General features: G+C 38.4%; 1 protein-coding gene and 1 pseudogene across 1 annotated transcript in view; one reads left to right on the forward strand and one right to left on the reverse strand.

Moving 5' to 3' along the window:
• Positions 1-7,680: 7,680 nt before the first annotated feature.
• Positions 7,681-21,202, reverse strand: part of Xk (X-linked Kx blood group antigen, Kell and VPS13A binding protein) — a 44,748-nt gene continuing 31,226 nt past the window's right edge. Inside the window, exon 3 of the mRNA XM_070040650.1 lies at positions 7,681-12,943. Within this exon, the coding sequence (XP_069896751.1) occupies positions 12,117-12,943 (827 nt within the window). The 3' untranslated portion in view covers positions 7,681-12,116. The remainder of the gene's footprint in view (positions 12,944-21,202) is intronic.
• LOC138839269 (thioredoxin domain-containing protein 9 pseudogene) lies at positions 20,324-20,978 on the forward strand (annotated as a pseudogene).

The raw sequence follows: 21,202 nt of genomic DNA on the forward strand, positions 1-21,202 counted from the left end.
GGGGGGGGGGGGGGGGGGGGGGGAGGTGGGCGGTGGGGGTGGGGGGGGGGGAAGAATGGGAAGGGATGGTAAGGGGAAACAAAGGAGGAGGCAACAATGCTTGATAAGAAATGTACTCATTACCTTGCCCATGTAATTGTATAGTATTTTCACAATAAAAATTTAAAAAAAACAAAAAACAAAAAACAAAAAATATCAACAAGAAGAAAAGAATGGGAATATGGCTCAAATGGTCCAGTGCCTACCTAGCAAAGGTGACTCTTTGAGCTCAAACCCCAGTACCTCTTCCCCACCCAAAAAAAATAAACTAAAAAGCAAAAGAGAGGCATTCATAGTCTCAATATCTGTGCAAGCTGCTAATAGGAAAGAAGGCCAGCAGTTAGTACGTGGCCCCCGTTGTAGTGAGAAAAGAGGAGACCAGCAAGGTGGGAAATGCTCTCTTTCAAAAATGGTGATGACTGGTTCAGCTACCTGAGTCTACCTATCCCTCAAGATACAGCTCATGTACCATCTCATGGTGGAAGATCTGAGGTCAGATGATCAGGGTGGACACTGTGCTGCGCAACCAAGGACAGGGCCCTGCAGAGGTATGATGGGCTAGGCACCTGCTTTCTGCCTCAATGACCTGCTGCTGCTTCTTCCTTCAGTGTCACCTGAGACTATTAAGGAGACAGCCCAACTTTCCCACTGCCCACACTTGCCTTCCTTTCTGTATGCTTATCCAGCCCATCTCTGCAACAGCTATCCTTCCCTTAGAGATACTGCAAGGTTCTGTCTGTGTCTCATCACCAGTAAGATACTATAAGAGGGGGCCTCCTGCAATAAAGCTATTATTTTCCATTTTAAAAGGGGGCTGTGAACGTTGATCTGCCTTGTGCAAAGGCCTGGTACATCCTGCTGCGGCTACCAAGGACCTTCCTCTGTAAGCTGCTGAAAGAGCCTCCTGGAACTCACCATTTCACTCAAGGCTTGGAGTGCCACCCAACTGCATGGATGCTTACAGTAGCCCATGTGTACAAGCTGGAGGGGAAGCAGGAGAAATAAAGACTATGGTCCTTGGCTGAGAAGAATGCTGGCTCCTCTAAAGGATCAGCAGTCCTTCAGCAGGGGGCAGTGTTGTCACTGCCTGGGTAAAGAACAAGAAGGCTCACCTGGTGTGTTTGCAGATGACATGCAGCCAGCCCATCCAGCTTGGCCCATGTCACAAGATGTGTTCCTTACTGCATCATCATCCATAAAGCCAGGCTGACACACATCACGACAGGAGGATGGGTCCCACCTGTTATCTTCACTCAAATTAACAAGGAGCTCTGATTAAGCCAGTGGGAGCTTACAGGACCAGTTACAATGAGAGCTGTGATGAGACCCACTTCCATGGGGGAGGCAACTTTCTGAATCCAAAACCTGTAGATCACATTGACAAGTTGGAAAAGGGCAGAGGCCAGAAGAGCTTGCCACTACACGGCATCAAGTGTGCAACCTTGATTTCTTTGTACATGATGATCAGGAAAACTATTCCCCTGCCCAACTCCAAAGCCAGCCCTACAGGACTGAGATCATCTAGCTCACCTGCAGTAGGAGAGAATACTCCTTTGGCTGAGCTGTCTAGAATAGGCCAATGAATGTGGGGAGTCATAGAGAAGGTCAGTTCTTTTGTAGAATTTTAAGAAATCATGTCCATTCTAGTGAACACCTGTGCCGTTCCTCAATTCTACTGCCTTTATGCGGTTTCATCTGACAAATCATCCACTGCTGTTGATTGTGGGGCATCTATCTTTGCTTTTAATGGAAGAGTTTTGGAACACTGGGGAGCTCCATGCAAAGTCCCTGGTGTGCAAGTCCCCAGAGATACTGGTTTGGTTGGTCTGGGGTGTGGCCATCTTAAGTTTTTAAAGCTCAGCCCCATCGCCAGGTGATACAAATGGGCCGCTGTACAGACAACCTCCTTACTCCACTGCTCAGGATGTTTTCTCTGAATGCAAGAATTTTACATTAGGGCGGGGAGTCCTTGTCTCTACTGCAGCACTTTTCCTGACTTGGAAGGAAGAAAATGCAGCCCAATAGGCAAATCCTGGCTGATTTGGCAGTTTGGGTGTGTTTAGCATTTTTCATGGGAAAACACATTTTCACGGTATCCACCTAGACAAAGCTGTGGAACAGCCCTGTCTGCTATGACACAGACTACCAACTGGAACCACTTGGGACATGCTACATGTCCTAATAGCTCCAGTAAATGAGCAAACAGGAAGAAGTGAATGCAATTTTCATCATAGCTCTTATTAACCTGACATACTACAAATATTACCACTTCAGCATGTCATCCAATGGACAAGTTATCCCTAATGTACTTCCATTCACTTCTGTAGTATGTTTTCCAAATCTGGCGTGTGTTTTATACCCATACCACATTTGGCTTCAGGATAGGTTACAGTTCATATGCTCCGTGGTCCCAGTGTTGGTGTAGCATTAGTGGCATGCATTAGTATTAACACTATCTCAGGGGATGACAATGTAGCATAAAATTTATTTCCCACTGGCAGCATGGAAATAATATCAAAGCCCTGAGAATGTATTATTTGTTTTCTCCTGTAATCCCAGGTAACTCTGTCAGGGTACAAATAGTCCTGTAATAGCTGAGTAGTTCTTTGGGACTTAATAGAAACCTTGCTTATCTCTTTTTCCCTTCAGAGAAAGGAGAGGATAAATTCAGTGTAGGAGGTGGCAAATAGAATATAAAGTATTGGCAATAAAACCTAGGAAAGCAGACCTACCTTCAGTTAGACCAATTAAGATTATTATTGTTCTTTTGTAACCCACTGTACTAGGTAAACTGTATGATCTTGATGACTAAAGAAGACACCTCTACTTCTTAACACAGTTACCAGACACTTTTCTGTAGTTCAAGAAGGAAAATTCCACACTCAGTTGATTAGACTTCAGTGTCATTAGACCTTTTATAGATGAATGATATACCTGCACATGCACAGGCCATTTATGTTGTAATTCCAAATACTGACAGTGAGAAGAAATATGTAGATGATACTTAGGTCCACTGTTTTCTTCTCCTCTCACAATGTGGAGCCCAATCACTTCTCTAGTCACCTCTCTTTCCCATGTTCCAGCAATACTGGGGTGTTGTCTGGGCTGTTCTTTGAATGAAAATATCCTTCTCACAAACGTCAGGCTTTGGTACATGCTGTTCCTTTTGCTAGGAACACTCTTCTCAGTGCAGGTACAGAGCCAGTCCCTACTCATGCACCCAGTCTCCAGGCAGAGGAATTTATTGATATTTTTCTGGCTCCATCGGGAATCACCTCAATCAAAACCTCTTGTTAAATTGACAGCCTATTGTTTATGCCATTTTTTCAACTGGTGTACTACAAATTGTAGTATTTTTTTTCCTGGTACCACAGTTTGAGGGTTTGAACTCAAAGCTATGTGCTTTCATTTGGCTTTCTAGCATTTTGCTGGCCAACTGGAGATGGAGACTCACACACTTTTCTGCCTGGGCTGGCTTCAAATTATGATTCTCAGATCTCAGCTTCCTGAGGAGCTCAGAAGAGATCTGGCTGTCTTGGGTCTGGCTAGTATTACAAGCATGAGTCACCTGCACCTAGCTACACACTGATGTAATTTCTAATATGGCCAAGAGGCAAATTGAGAGCTGAATTGAAGTTTGTAGAAATTGCTTTATTTTTATGGTTATGGGAATAATATGTATTTACCAATACTCTGAAAATGAAAATGCATTTCACCTTGAAGACATAGCCAGTCAATGTATTGTTTGAATGTAGCATAGTCACAGCGCACTTTGAAAATACAAATATTTCCGCATCTGGAATTAAACTGGAAATGAAAGATTTCTGTATGCACCACTTCATTTTAAAAGAAAGTATATTTTAAGTACACAGGAGAGTTTATTCCAACAGAGAAAAGGCCTCCTAGAGCAGTAGCTCCTCCACTACTTTGTTTCAATTACAGAAGAGGTCCATGATAGTGGTTGCATTTAATTTTTAATATTTACTTTTTATTACCCATAAGTGGTTATTCAAATGGGTTTCAATTCAATGCTTTGTTTATGGTAGACGGTAGGAGAATACTGACAAGGTTACTTTGACTACAGTGACAGTTTTCTGTGATCCTGCTCTATAATTTACAACATTCTCATTACTTTGAAAAGCAATTGCCTGACAGACACTTGTTACTGGAGAGAACGGCAATACCTGTCCAATGCTCAGAGGCCTGAAACCTTACAGCTGGGTACCATTGTTCTGAATAGTTGGGCCACATTCCATTAAAAGGTCCCCTTCCCTGGAGGTGATAACAGGAAGCCTTTCTTCCTGCTGCAGTGGTAAGGATGGTCTTGGAGCACCACTCCAAAATAGGAATTGTTCCACCCTGTTTTGTTTCTGTGAGTGTTATTGCTCCTGAAAACCTGACTCATTAACTGTGGAGTTGAGGTAATTAAGATCAGAAGCAAACTGATAAGAAATTAAACCAGTATGCATAATGCAGATGTCTAAGTGGGATGGTATTTCCGGGGCTGTAGGAAGCAGGCTAATCAAGTTTCAATCAGGAACTCATCATTCAGAGAGAGAAAATTAATTCAGGACAGAGGCAGGCAGGCAGGCAGGCAAGCAGGGAGCAAAAGTATAGGCAGAATCTCCAAGTCTGTCTGGATAAATATGCCTTCCTTACAAAGAGCAAACTCTGCAGCAACCCTATATGAGATAGATGGTGACTTACCATCTGAGTTGGAGCACAGTCTGGGTGGAAGTTTTATGAGTACCTGCTATTGAGATACTGTTGTGTGCTGCTATAGACTCATTGAAGGTGCTCTGAGTTCTGAAATAGGCTTAAACCAGCACTGTCTGAGATTTCCTCAGCTGCCATACTAAGGGACCAGAAGTGAAGGCATTCTGCAAAGCAAGTTTCTGTAAGGCAGCAGATTCACCATTTTAGCATATCCTGGGGCTAGTCTACTAGGGATGGTCTGTACTGGAAAAGAAGAGATTGGGTCTGCTGAATTTCCAGCTCTACTCCAATCTCTGCTGCTATGAAGTACCTTTTTCTTGGGAAAAAAATAGGTCCTTCACTTATTTGTAATGTATAATCAATCATTTCAGAGTGCTTTTTCAGCTATGCTGATGTTCATAGAAGATATATTTTTCTTCTAAATTACTGTTAGTTTAGGAGGGGCTAGTGTGTTAGAGCACAGTAGGGTGTCTGTATTGCATTTCAAAAAGGCTAGAAGAATGTTGAATGTTTTCACATACAGCAATGATAAATACTTGAAGAGATAGATTATATTTACTCTGATTTGAACACTACACCTTGGGTACATAGATCAAAACAAAACATGAATGATTTTTATGTGTCAATCAGAATTTTTTAAAATGTACAATCTCCTGGAAAATGGAAACTCTGAGAAACACTATCATAAAGAAATAAGATCTATCTACCTCCCTCATCCATGCAGTGTAAACAGCTGACATAGGAAATAGAAGGAAACTACAGGCCCAAATATTCATTAGGAAGTATTTGAGCCTAAAATGGATATCCATGAAAAGGAATGACACACTTTTCCAGCAAACATTTCAAATTTATGTTATTAAGCTATTACTCAGTACTAATATCATGTACAGTTTTTTTTCTCAGATAAATGTTTCAGAAGCTGCTGTAGTTCACCCAGCATTCATGGAGAACTTAAAACTTATAATTTTAAATAAGGAGAAGCCCATAGAAGAGACTTGACCTCATTCAAATGGCTGAGGAAGCTCTGTGAAAACAAATGAAGTGTTGGGTACAATTGTTAAATGTTAAAAGAATCCTTGGTTAGCTACAAGTATTATATTGATGCTAAATACCCTGAATTTGATCATTATATGAAGGCCATATAAGACCTTAGAAAAAATATACAACATATATAGACAAAAGGGTTGTGATGGCTTAGTATAATCTCAAACATTGAAAGAGAGAGAATAAGTTCTTGTTGTTCATAGCTGTGTTTTACATAGAAACCAGTGGTAGAAACCATGAGGGAGAGGGAAAGAAGGTGATGGGGTCAAAATTATTAAAAAGTTAAAGTACAATATATATGTATGAAAACAGCATAACAAACCTCATTAAAAAAACAGTAAAAGAGAGGTGGAGAAGGGAGGTCGGGAAGGAGTGATATCAATGGGGTGAATTTTATCAAAGCACATTGTATGAATGTCATATTGCAATGAAACACCTCTATACAATTAATTTATGCTAATTTAAAAGGTAAAAGAGACAAATGAATTCAGGGAAAAGTAAAAACTTTTACACAGAAAATGTACTTTTCCATGATCATGGGAAAAGGCATCCATATATTTCAGTGTTCTTTGATTATTCTACAGAACCATGGGGGCGGGGGGAACACTGATCAACACACAAATGAACATGTTGAATTGAAGCCCTTTTATACAACATGTAAAGAAATTTTTAAAAAGAATCAAACACTTAAAATTATTACAATACCTCTGCAGCATGTAAAAACAAAGGATGAAATTTCTTCATGTATTTTGTTCTTCATAAGAAAAGATATCACCTCACACTTGCTAAGATGATTACTACTACAAAAGATAAATGTTAGTGGGAATGTGGAGAAATCAGGACACTTGTATACTGTTGCTAGGGATGTAAAATGGTGTACCTACTATGCAAAATAGTGTAGGCTTCTCATAAAACTAAACATAGAATGATCATATGAATTTTCTGGGAATGTATCCAAAAGAGAATCAGATCACAGACTTCTGCACTAACATGTTCACTGAAGCATTAATCAGAACAGCTCTGATATGAAAAGAATATAAATGAATAAAGAAAACATGATGTAGATGCATATATATTTATTTACAACCCCATAGGATATTAATATTTCACAAAAGAAGGAAATCCTGTTTGTGCCTACATGGATGCATCTGGAGATTATTATGTATTATACTAAATGAAATAAGCCAGGTATAGAAGGACATGCTGTCTGGTGCTATACGAGGTATCTGAAATAGTGAAGCTCATAAAAAAAAGGAAGTAGACTGGTGGTTACCAGAGGCTTAAGGTAAGGTAAATCAACAGTTGCTATTTATTGGGTTTAAAAGTTCAGCTGTACAAGATTAATAAAATCTAAACATCTTCTTTACAGTATGGTACCTATAGTTGATAATATTTTATTGCACAAATTTGCTATGTGCCTTTTTTCATATCAATTATACCTCAATAAAGCTGTTTTTTTTTAAAGAGTTACCCTATAGCTATGTCTTTGCAGATTGGAAGACTACCTTGAGAAGCAAAGGAGGTGTTGAAAGAGAATGTCTCATACTCTGAAATGATTCATTGAGTCATATTTTTTTCTAAAATGGGCAGGCATTTGATTGTTTACATTACTGCAATGACATACACTGGTGTGTACTTAGCAGTCAATCTTGAACAAATGGGAGTAAATTCTTATAAAAACAATCCATATGATTGGACAGTTGCTATTTGGTAAAGCTGATTCCTAGAATTCTCAAATATCTTATTCTACAGAAGAATTCTATGGTGATGTTACTAAACTCCAATCATAATAAAAATCATTTACAAATTTATCTTTAAAATAGTCTTTTTCATTTCAATGAAAAGACCATGTAGGATTGTATAAGGAATGAAATGCAAGAAAAAATTGAAAAATTAATTTATTATATGGAAAACATACATAACATTTGAGTCAAGGACTTGGAGAAGCATTCTATAAAAGCTCACATCCACAACACACAGGCTGAGGAGTATTGGTACATGCACTCATAACCATAGCACTAAAATTCTAAGGTTGTTTCCAAGGAAATGCTGTATCCAACAAACAATTTCAATACTTATTTTCCCATTTACAAGGCTGAAAAGATTATACTCACATCCAATAAATGATTTCAAACAGCCATTCAAGTTGTAATACACAATTATCAAAAGATGTCATATCCTTTATGAAAGACAATATAAGATAAATTCATCTGCCATACTTTCTCAAATTCATTGGGTCCTTTTTCTTCACATATCATGGATTTGTGTGTTAATTTTTGTAAACGACTGGTTTTTAAAGGGTAACTGCCATGAAGGCCAGAAACACACCTGTTTCATGTGTGTGGATAACTCTACACATTTTCAAACAACAAGAAAGTAACAATAACCTGCTACAGGTTTGAATAATATAACTATGCATGGCACTTTAAAATATTTTCAAAGCATTTTCACATCTATTATATAGTTTGATCTTTCTGATAATATCATGAGGTAGGTTGGACAAGTATATCATCCTAATTTGGTGGATGAAAAAACTAAGGCATAAAGCAATTAAGTAAACTTGTGGGGCTGGATAGGGAGATGCCAATCTCTATACTGGGTTGTCTTTAGTAATGACGAGAGAAAGTCTGAACACGTTTAGTGATCTTATTTCAACATGTTTTGAGGAAATACTTCACACCATCCAACTAAATGACAGTGATTCTGTTGGAGTAGCTACAGGACAAGTTATGGCATGTAATTCACTATACAAAACACTGAGAGTCTTACAAACTTGAATTATAACTGAAAAGCACAATTAACTCCTAATACGTAGGAAAATGTGCTGGTTTCTTTTATGTCTTTAATACAATCCAGCTTCACAGTGTGAAATACACATTTTTTTTGGCTCTTGCAGAGATAAAATGAAAAATTTCAGTTCACCATGCAAAAAAAGAAAGTTGAGTTCTCTCTCCCAGAGTGAATGGACATACATGTCAAAAGTTGGTTCACCTTTCTATCAAGAGCTAATATTGAGAGAAAGTCCAGTTTAGTTACCACACATGTGTCTTTATAAAAAGGTGAAGTGGGCTTGGGAGTCTGACACTGTTAGTTTGATTTTGGGTCATTCAAAATGCTTAGCTATCTCATAAATTATAGATTTACAATATGTTTTGAAAGTAATACTTTGTAATTCTTTTGGAGACAGGCTTCTAAACTGAAGCTAGAAAGTAGTCTCTGAATCCTTGTACAAGTCTGAACATTCCTAGTCAGAGGCAGTCTGGTGGTTGCTCCAAGGCCTTGCTTCCAAGGCATGACCTGAATAAGGCATTTCAGATGGAAAAGGGGCTCCATCATCTCTACCCTTAGCCACTGCAAGGCTTCAAAGCAGCAATTTCTATTTTTTGTTCTACTTGGAAAACTTAGCAAGTCTTAATATGTTAGTGTTTGATATATGGCCTTAAAGTTCTATCCAAGCCAGCTAAATTGCATAGCGGAACAAATTTTATTTATTTATTTTTGTTGGTCGTGGGGCTTGAACTTTGGGCCTGGGCGCTGTCCCTCAGCTCAAGGCGAGTGCTCTACCACTTGAGCCACCGCATCACTTCCAGCAATTTCTTTCTCATGAAAGATCTTGAAAATATCTGGTGTCAAGAAACATAATGAACTGGTTTGACAGAAATACTGGAATGACTTGAGTGACCTTGCTTCTCTCCTAACCATTACAGAACCTCTCTGTTAATTAGGAAACAACCAAGAAAGGATGTGTTAACATCTTGTCTATTTTAGCTGTGGCTTTTAGCATCATTATGTTTTTCATTATTACAATTTTGTATATATGCACATAGAGAGTTCATGAAAATGCATGTCATATAAAAGAATCCTTTTGGTTATGCATGCTCACTGTTCATTGAGGCTTCTTAAACATAGGGCAAGTGGTAGTTAATGGGATAACAAGAAAAGCATAGACAATATTAAGTGTTATTGTTATTTGATTATAAATATGCAAAAATATGATCTATTTATTGCCTAGTCATTCCCAAAAAATTAAACCACAGATATCGATAAACCAGGAGAAATTTAAATGAGGAAAAACATTTCATAAAACTAAAATTTAGGGGGGCTGGGAAGGTGGCTCAGTGGTAGAGTGCTTGCCTTGCATGCCTGAGGCCCTGGGTTCGATTCCTCAGCACCACATAAGCAAAAAGAAAAAAAGCCGGAAGTGGTGTTGTGGCTCAAGTGGTAGAGCGCTAGCCTTGAGCTGAAGAGCTGAGGGACAGCACCCAGGCCCAGAGTTCAGGCCCCATGACTGGCAAAAAACAAAAACAAAAACAAAAAAAGAAACCCACTAAAATTTAGGATCTATAGTTTAGGACCATATTGATGTCTATACTGGCATATATGAAACTGTATAAATATTAATATTAAACTGTATAAAATATTAATAACTCTTTCACTGGAGACCATGTGAAAGAATATTTAGTTTTATGGATCCCTGTATTTACCAAATCATGTTTTTACCTTTGTGTTTGAAATTACTTATAAATTTGTTATCAGTAACTATTTAAAAAATTATTAGAAATGTTACAACCAGTTAATTATGCTTTGTGTGTGTGTGGGGGGGGGGGTCCATACATTTAAAGATGTGGATCCCTGTTCCCTCTGGTAGATTTCATAAATAGAGCCTTCTTTGGAAGTTTCTCAGATTAGTGTGATTTTTTTTTTTGATCATCTGCTTCCAGGTATTTCACTATTAAGATTTTAGTGGTTGTAGTCATTTTACTTTAGTTGATTCTAGTCATTTCCCAGAATGATTGAAAATATGCTATCCATTCCTCTTTAATGAAACAAATAGAATTCTTCTATTTTCACATTAATGGAGAAATTATACAGAAGATAAAAGAGTATAAGAAAATCATGATGGAGATTTTGTTCAAATTAATTCACAATTCTGCTATTCAAAATACATTTCAAAAAAGAAAGAAATCTGGTCATCTCAACTCTTTATACAATTTAAAAATTTTATGAAGGCAATCTCTAAGAGTGCTGATGAGGAAAACCTTTTCATGTCAAATAATAAAAATTAAAATGCTTTATATGCCTATGCTGAGAGATTTCTGTAGAGTTTTGTTGAAAGTTTTAAATTGAGGTAAATCGTGTCTAAAACTCTCCTAGCAGGCAATCAATGAGGATGGAAGAGGGAAGACTGAACTTTATTTAGCTCTTTCCTCAAAAGGTGAATCCTAGGGGCTGGGAAGGTGGCTCAGTGGTAGAGCGCTTGCCTTGCATGCCTGAGGCCCTGGGTTCGATTCCTCAGCACCACATAAAGCAAAAAGGAAAAAGCCGGAAGTGGTGCTGTGGCTCAAGTGGTAGAGCGCTAGCCTTGAGCTGAAGAGCTGAGGGACAGTGCCCAGGCCCAGAGTTCAGGCCCCACGACCGGACCCAAAAAAAAAAAAAAAAAAAGGTGAATCCTAGTAAATTCTACTAGAAATTTCCCAGAATCCTAACATAAGAATAAACTTTGAAGAGGTTTAAGTCTACCTTCTAACTAGTTCACAGCTTTGAACTGAGTAGGTAAGAATTCTACCTATATAACCTTCAGTCATTTCAGTAACAATTCTCTTGTTCTAAATTTCTTCACCATACAGGAGGATCACGCCTATCAAAATTCTAGGGCTTCTTTAACTACATTTAAAATTCAATTTTACAGCTATGGATCCCAGGAAATAGTCTCCAAATCAATTCCAGATAGCATGCCACAGTAACTACAGTTGGCTATGTACAAAAAGACATAACAAGATGAAAATAGAACGTATGTTTATTTAAAAATCAAATTTGAGCAGTCCTCTTTGTAAGCAGTGACAAGAATGATGTTGCTGATAGCAGAACTCCAATAACTTTCTCTGGTCAACAGGATGATACTTCGATGAAAATAATGTTCAGGGATAAAAAATCATCAGGTTACTAGACTAATAGTCCAGAAAACTATAAAATTAGTAAGCTCTTCACATTCTGCCTGATGGATCTAAACAACCCAGTTCAGACTTTAGGGGTGAGTGAAAAAAACAACACAAAAACAAAACGTAAGACCCACAAGAATGTACCATGGTTACTTGTGAACTGTGGTTAGGATACCAATTCATCTCTTCACCCCTCGAATTTCAGGTTTCTCTATCCCAGTTCCCACATACTCAAAGGCCCTATAAAGAGCAACAGCTCACAAGGAGTTGACAGCTAACGTCCTGCCTTGTTCCCAGTGCAGGGCTCATTACTTACAAAGAACAGGTATGAACTAAAAAACAAAAAAAAGCCTGTGGACTGGGAAACTTCAAGGTTCATTAAGCAGAGCATATATCATCAGCACTCAAGGTCTGAGTGGGATCAGGACTCATTTTGCTGCTAGAAGGTGTTTCATCTTGATCTGTGGATGACTTTACTTCTGTTTTTTCTGCTGACTCACAAGATTCCTGCTTCCTGCAGGCCCAGCAGAAACACCTGAGCCATGCCCGAAAGCTTTCAGAAACACTGGATGAGAAGAGCTTTTTGCAAGGGTGGAAGAACTGATAAAATACGAGCATGAAGAGAATGGCTGCACAGTATCCAATGAGCAGCTGCAGAATCAACAGAGGTGCACACACATATATGTAGATGTCAGTCTTGAAGAGATACCACAGGAGCAGGAGGATGGAATTCTCAATGAACCTCATCATGTAGTATACCAGCAGCCGGTACCAATTCTGGGATTTGCTGATGAGTTCAGGGTTGTCAAGCTTCAACTGAACAGCTGACCAGCAGAACATGTTGATACCAGAATAGAGTAATGTGAGGAAGCACAGTGCGATGGTTGTGCCCACCCGGCTGAAGGCCTTCTCTATATTCTCTGGAAATGGAGAGCCACTGAACCAGAAAAGGATCCAGGGATACAAGAAGAAGCTGAAGAAGTTGACAAGTACGACAAGTACCACCCAGGTCTTCATGACAGAAGCAAAGAGGACCAGAACAATGACACGAATGGCAATCTCAAAGCTCCTCCAGAGGAAGATACAGACATAGGCTAGAGGTTTTACTTTAACCTCGTACTCATCGTATTTGATTTTGATGGCTAGGATGTTGCAGCGCAAGGCTCCATACACAATGGACAGCAGGGACAAAGTCATGAACACACCTGGGGAGAGAAGAGAAAGAACATGTGAACTCTCAGCTCTCTTTGGATATTCCTGTGGCAGATAGACACTCTGTCAGTCCTCTTCACATAGATCTGGATCCTTTCATTTTACATGCTCAGGCTGATTTTCAACTACCTATATTTCCTTCCTGATGACTTTCTCTAGAACTATAGGCTAGGCTGCCTACATTCCTGTAGCCCTGAAAGAGTTCCCAGTACCTGAAAGCCATCCCTGATACAAGCTGGAATACAAGTAGCCTAGCTTCCCCACACCTTAGATATAATGATTCTGAGGCATATATCATGCACCATTTCCAAGGGTCTCTTTGTATGATTTAACCTCTAGTTTCCTACTGTGATACTTGTCTAATGTTATAATCTCTTTACTATCTTTCCTTCTCTACCTCATTTTCTTCTCTCTTGTTCCTTACATCTTTCCCTTTAAAACGCAGGGACTCAAATGATTCTCCCATAACCTGCTTCAGAGACAACTTAAACTAAAACACTTTTCTGATCTCTTCCCTTCCCGTCTCCCTTGGTCAGTGTGAATATGTAGTCTTTTACATGGTATGCTTTTTATTTCTTTTTATTTTTTCAGTTGACCTATAAGCATCAAGGAATTGAGACCATATCTGATACTTACTTGCAAACTGAAGGCACTCGACAATACATTTCTGAGTATGTTCCTTGACTTGACTACAAGTATGTTTCTTCAAACTTGACTACAAAATGTTCATTTCACTTGTATTCCTAAATTTTGCAGAGATCTGAAGATGTGAGACTCTGTGACTGAGAGTTGATCTGTGTTGGACGGAAAGGCCTTAGCATTTCGAGGAATCTCAATTCTAGCTGTTTATTGTTTAAAATGATGTATGGCTAATGGATTGATCAAGAGTGTACAAACAGTAGTAGTTTGGAGGCAATAAGATGTGCCCCATTTTACTGAAAGATGGTATTATGTTCCAGTTAACTACTATGGCCTTGAGTTCTATTATCCAAGAAGTATCCACCATAAGCAGAGACTGTATGTTAAAAACAGAAATTTAATCACTTCCTACAGGCTGCTACATTCTCCAGAAATTTGCACAAGGAGGGATGAGAGGCAGTGATTTGAGTCAGAAACCAAGAGTCTGGCTCTGATTTGGTTTTTGGCCATACCAGTCCATATTTAGCCCAGAGTGCTAGCCTTGAGCAAAAAGGCTAAAGGATATTTTGCAGCAAGCACCCAACCATAGAGTGATGTGATTGAAGTCATTTTTTGATGTAGATATCTAGGAATTTTATCACTAATTTTTAAAAAGATCAAAAATTTCCATTATATTGCCTTTTCCTCCTTGTTGAAGATCAAAAATAGTTGATTATATTTAGGTGTGCCTATTTCTACGCTCTCTATTCCACTGATCTACTTTTTTAATTCTTTTGCCAGCACTGTACTGTCTAAATTAGTATAGCTTCTTAAAATGCACTTCCATATAATTCTATCCATGTAACAATATTATTTCTAACCTGACTTATAATACATCAGAATAAAATATTTTTTTAATTCAAAATTAGTAGGGGAAAAAATCTTGTGTTTGGGAGCTGAGAAGGTGGCTCAGTGGTAGAGTGCTTGCCTTGCATGCCTGAGGCCCTGGGTTCGATTCCTTAGCACCATATACGCAGAAAAAAAATCTTGTGTTTATGAGAAGTACAAGTTGTCATGTCCAAAACGAGCTTTACAACGTTGGTGCGGGGGGGGGGGGGAGGGGGGGAAAGGGGGGAAGGGGAAGGATTGGGATTGGGATTGGGGGGGGAGGGGGGAGGCTGGGAAGGGATGTGAAGGGTAAACAAAGGAGGAGGCTGCAATGTTTGGTAAGAAATGTACGCATTATCCTGCCCATGTAATTGTAACTCCTCTGTACAGTATGTTCACAAATAAAATTAAATTAAATTTAAAAAAATCTTTTGTTTGGCAAGTATAAAACCTCTGAAGCCTTGGTATTGATTTACCTGGAAAAAGCTCAATTTTACTGATAACATCAACTTTTCTCTTAGTGTTTGGCACTGATTTCAATGACCAATATCATTCACAGGAAAGATGGATACTTATTAATCAAATTTTAAAAACAGAAACATTATCACCAGAGTAGACTGCAAAGTAATTGGCCTAAAATACTTTTTCCTGAGGGGCCAGTTCAATGGAACATTGTCAAGCAGAACATATTAATGATGTACTTTTTTTATGTGATGTACTTTTGAAAGTGTGGTTATGAATTCTCATACCCTAAGGATCCTACCAAATATACACAGAACAAAATTAAGACACTAAGAATAGCCTATTACATTCCCTCTAGCATTCCATGACACCGGCAGTCCAAATCATCCTATCCACAAATGTCCGCATCAGCTAGGTGCCTACCTTCTCTCATCATACCCAGATAGATCTCTAAGTTCCTGCTACTCTGTGTAGCTCACGGGCCAACAGCATTGGCATTGATGTTAGAAGTACAAGCACATGCTGCCCAAGTCAGAATCTGAATTTTTACAAGATGTTCTAGGTTATTTGTATGCTTGAAGTTATTTTTCCCTTTTCCTTTCTGGTTCTATCATGTTTCTCTGATGCTATCCATCTTCTTTCTTCCTTTTCATTTGCCTGGTTAAACCCACTTTTTTTTGTCAGTCATGGGGCTTGAACTCTGGGCTTGATGCTATCCCTCAGCTCTTCAGCTCAAGGCTAGTGCTCTACTACTTGAGCCACAGCACCACTTTCTGGTTTTCCGGTGGTTTATTGGAGTCTCATGGACTTTCCTGCTCGGGCTGGCTTCTAACTGTGATCCTCAGATCTCAGCCTCCTGAGTAGCTAGGATTACAGGCGTGAGCCACCGGGGCCCAGCTTAACCCACTTGTTCTCTAAGGCTTAGTTAGTGCCCCCTCATCAAGGGATTCTTTCCACAGCCATTATTTATTCCTTCAGCTTTGCTAAAAGCTCCCATGACTCTCTCAAATCTAACTTAACTGGCACTGTACTGGGATCTCACATTTATCTTTATATCATCATTTGAAACCTTTGGGTTACTTTTTTCCCCAGTAGAATATAATCTCCTTGAGGTGCCTACTATTTCACGCAGACATTTTGTGCGTGTGCTTGTCCTGGGGTTTAAACTGAGGGCCTGAATGCCGTCCTTGAGCTTTTGTGCTTAAGGCTAGAGCTCTACTACTTGAGCCACAGCTCTCTTTCCAGGTTTTTTGGTAGTTAATTGGAGATCAGAGTCTCACGGACTTCCTGCCCAGTCTGGCTCTGAACTGTGATCCTTAGTTTTCCTCAGCTTCCTGAGTAGCTAGCATTCCAAAGAAGCAGAATGCTAATTATTGAATGTTAACTCCTTTGTACAACTACTTAAAGATAATAACGGTAATAAAATATACTTTTTAAAAGTTTCTTCATGTAGAGAAAAATAAAAGAAAACATCTTTAAGATTTTTTCAGTATCCAATCTAAAAATATTCTTTGAGGTATATAAGAGGTCTGCTAAATGGGGACACAGCATCAAGACAATATTCTCTGATCTCAAGAGCACAAAGGAAGCCAAGTGCTGTTTCAGAAGTTAAGACAAATTAAATTATCTTGGAAGTGTTGTGCTTTCCTGGACAGTTAACAAGATTATGGTTAGCTGGATTCTATGGCTTTCTCTTTGAGGTTAGACTTCAATACTCATTCTAGAACCTATTGGTATTCTGCCTTCATTCTACCCCAGGCCCAGACAACTAGTCAGCAAGTTGTTGATGAAGTTTAGTGATATCATCATCATGTGCTTATACTTAACCATCTGCCAGTCAATCCTCCTGGTTACTATCACAAATACTGCAAAGGGTTCTTAACTTTAACAGCTTTAGTGAGATACAATTCATAAATTTAAAGTAAATGATAAGGATTAGATTATTTACACATTATTTACCACTATCACCTGTTAATTTTTGTACATTTTGATTACATCACAAAGAAATCTTATGCCCCTTCAATGATGCATGATCCCTCTTCTAGCCATAAGCAGCAACTAATCTACTTTCCATTTCTATAGATTTCTCTAGTCTGAACTTTTAAATGAAAAATATTAATGTAACATACACATTATGACTGATTTCTTCCTCTTAGCACAGTGTTTTTGGGGGTCATCCAAATTATTAGATGTATCAGTCCTTCACTTGGTTTTTATGACCAAACACTATTCCAACGTATGAATATGAAAGACTTTGTTTATACTCATCAGTTGCTAGACATTAAAGTTGCTTTCAAGTTCTACCTATTGTGACTAATGCTGCTATAAATATCTATGTACAAAGGGTAGTGTGCACATACTTTTCTTTTCTAGGAGTGGTTGCTAGGTCACATGGTAACTTTATGTTTAACTAAGGAACTGCCTGACTATTTTTCAAAGCAGTTGTAGCATTTCACATGACAAAAAACAATATATGAAGATCCCAATTTCTCTGCATCCTCATTAACACTTTTATTATCCAACTTTTGATTTTAGTCATTCTATTTGGTGAGAAGGCTTTAAAATTGTGATTTTTATTTGTGTTTTCCTGATGACTTGAGGATTTACAGCATGTTTTCATGTGTTTATTGGCCATTTTTATATCTTCCTTTTCTTTCTTTCTTTTTTTGCTGGTCCTGGAGCTTGAACTCAGGACCTGGGCATTGTCTTTAAGCCTCTCTGTGTTCAAGGAAAGCGCTCTACCACTGGAGCCACAGCACCACTTCTGGCTTTATCTGTTTATGTGGTACTAAGGAAATGAACCCAAGGGTTTCATGCATGCTAGGCAAGCACTCTACAGCTAAACCACATTGCCAGTCCCTCCCTTTTATTTCTTAACTATGGATCAAAGTCATGGTAGATTTTACATTTTTCTGTAAGTATCCCAAAGTTTGCCAGAATTCAAAGGTTAGATCTCAACAGACTACTACTGAATAAAATACTATACGTACAGCTGGCAATAAGCATTTAAAATGAAAAAAAAAGACACCAAAAAGAAAAAAGAGGTTATATTCTGGCAGTAGCAGACCAGCTGGTTTTTATCTAATATTCCTTCAAGGAGCTGGACAAATAGCTGTTCAATCTCATCAGAAATCTGTCAAAACAATGAGTAGTTTGGGGGTTAAAATCTCAGGTGGGAGAAAAACCCTCAGGGAGTAGTTTGAAGCTAGTTTTCACATCCAGATATTTGACCAAATGAAAGCAGGTACTAAGAGACTAAGAATCTAAACAAAACTTTTCAGCAATCTCTTAAACTTCTGGGTGTGGGAGCAAATATTGACACTCAACCTCTATATACCTAAACCTTTCTGGTAGCAACCCAAAGGACACTAGAACCAAAGGTGAGTAGAAATGAACTAAACCCCCACAAAGATTATAGTACAGATTTCAAGCAACTCAAATTGTAATTCAAACAATTTTATCTACATCTAATTTAATTGCTTCCATAAGTAAAAGTGAAATGTTCTGGGAGGAAGTGACTTCATCCAGAGTCTCAATCATGTTTCCTTTTCTCAGAAAAGTATTTGTTAGTGAATTAAGTATGATAGGTTATTCCAACAACAAAAACAAAATACTACTGAAATCCAAGAAAAAACAGACAATAAAGAGACCTATATAGGTACAGATTTTGGAATTTTGATATATATTTAAAAACTATAATATGTGAATTGAGTTATAGAGTAACATGGATACTTTATTAGATATTAAAATTATTTTAAAATTCAAATGAAAATTCTAGATCAAAAAATACACAATTAAGAAATCAACAGACGGGTTTAATAGAAGATTAGAGAGAACTATAAAGATAATACCAATGAGAAGAAAAGTCAGAAGGAAATACTCAAATGGAAAAACAAAAAGCATGAAAGACCAGTGAAAATGATAGCATGAGAGAAGAGAGAGAGAAACAGAGAGAGAACAAGAAAGAAATTGAAAGAAACAGATTTCAAAGTAAAGCAATACTTCAAGCAATGGAAGTTGGAAATTTCTTATATTGCTAGAATATCAAACCAAAAATTCAAGAACTACTGTAATAGCAGATAGGATGAATACAAACAAAATCTTTAACTAAGCATATCATATTAAAGTTACTGAACATCAAAGACAAAGAGAGGGCTTTTAAAATCAATAAGAAACAAGCAAATATATATGAATATATGTTAACTTCAAAGGAACAACAATAGCTGACAGCATATTTCAATAGCAATTACAGAAATGATGAAACCTTGAAAACAAAGGAATGATATACATGAAGTAGGAAGTAAATAACTTCTAACACAATCCACATCCAAAGATGAAAGGGAAAGAACGCCATTTTCTGGGAAAACAAAAATGAGACAAGGGAATGTGTCACTAACAGATCTGCTCCAAAAGAGATATTAAAGATAGTACTTCAGATCCATGGGAAATTGTTGCACATGGAAATATGGTGACACAAAAATGTGCAAATCAGGATCAAGAGGGCATTTACAATTCAATGTTTTTTTAAAATTTAATCCTATTTTTGTGCTAGTACTGGAGCCTGAACTCAGGGCCTGTAACTTTTATTTATATTTTTTTGAGGCTGGTGCTCTACTATTTAAGCCACACATTTAGTTCTGGCTTTTTTTTTTTATTGGATAATTGGAGGTAAGAATCTCTTCAGGGGCTGGGAAGGTGGCTCAGTGGTAGAGCGCTTGCCTTGCATGCCTGAGTCCCTGGGTTCGATTCCTCAGCACCACATAAGAAAAAAGCCAGAAGTGGCACTGTGGCTCAAGTGTAGAGCGCTAGCCTTGAGCTGAAGAGCTGAGGGACAGTGCCCAGGCCCAGAGTTCAGGCCCCATGACCGGACCAAAACAAAACAAAACAAAACAAAAGAATCTCTTCAGGGCTGGGAAGGTGGCTCAGTGGTAGAGCGCTTGCCTTGCACGCATGAGGCCCTGGGTTCGATTCCTCAGCACCACATAAGCAAAAAGCCGGAAGTGGTGCTGTGACTCAGGTGGTAGAGTGCTAGCCCTGAGCTGAAGAGCTGAGAGACAGCACCCAGGCCCAGAGTTCAGGCCCCACAACCGGACCCAAAAAAAAAAGAGTGTTTTTTGGGGCTGAGAAGGTGGCTCAGTGGTAGAGTGTTTGCCTTGCATGCCAGAGGCCCTGGGTTCAAGTCCTCAGCACCACATAAGCAAAAAGAAAAAAGCCAGAAGTGGCGCTGTGGCTCAAGTGGTAGAGCGCTAGACTTGAGCTGAAGAGCTGAAGGACAGTGCCAAGGCCCAGAGTTCAGGCCCCACGACCGGACCCAAAAAAAAAAAATCTCTTCAATTTCTCTGCCTGGGCTGGCTTGAAACCATGATCCTCAGTTCTCAGTCTCCTGAGTAGCCAGAATAACAAGTATGACCCTCCAGCAGAAACAAGAATGGCTTTCTAAAGAACATCGTGAATACAGAGAAATAATCTAGTGAGACTTTTTTCAAGAAGTCAAAGAGAAAAAAACACTTTGCCATTTCTACAGAGACTCTACATTCAGGTGGGTGCAAAATACTAGACAGACATTTGGTGATACTGTCCAAGAAACATCTTGAGACCGAATTTTTAAAGCTGAAAGTAGAAAAAAGCACCTTTCCTTTGGGAGAGACTGCATATCAAAGTCATTCCCACAACTAACACTGGTAAAAGACAGGAAGACATAAGATTATGTGGTTGGATTTCCTGACCTAGGAAATACAGATGACTTCACCACAGAAACTTTAGAATGAGGGATGGTAGGGGGAAAACAAAGGAGGAGGCAACAATGCTTGATAGAAAATGTACTCATTACCTTGCCCATGTAACTGTAACCCCTCTATACAGCATTTTCACAATAAAAAAAACTTATTAAAAAAAGAAACTTTTGAATGGAGGCTTGGCTGTCCTGATATTCTTAATTACAGTGGAAATTCAATGGAGCCAACATTTTAGAGCCAAAAGAAATTTGGGACAAACTTCACAAAGATCTCAAAGAAAACTATTCAAGGAAAGAAATAAGATTCAGACTCTGATGATGACTAGAGCTCAATTACAAATTGTCTGGTTATTTCTATCTACATGTAAATGTGTTTTTGTAAATTCCATTAATTTCAATACACTGACCATCAAATACTAGTGTTCTACAATATATATTTTAAAATGAGATATTTTAATCTGTAGTTTTGAATCTGTAGTGTTAAAAGTCTGCTGTCTGGGCTGGGAAGGTAGGTTAGTAGTAGAGTACTTGCCTTGCATGCATGCATGAG

The sequence above is a fragment of the Dipodomys merriami genome, unplaced genomic scaffold (assembly GCF_024711535.1).
Source record: "Dipodomys merriami isolate MVZ:Mamm:240054 unplaced genomic scaffold, mDipMer1.0.p SCAF_3, whole genome shotgun sequence".
Lineage (NCBI taxonomy): Eukaryota > Metazoa > Chordata > Mammalia > Rodentia > Heteromyidae > Dipodomys > Dipodomys merriami.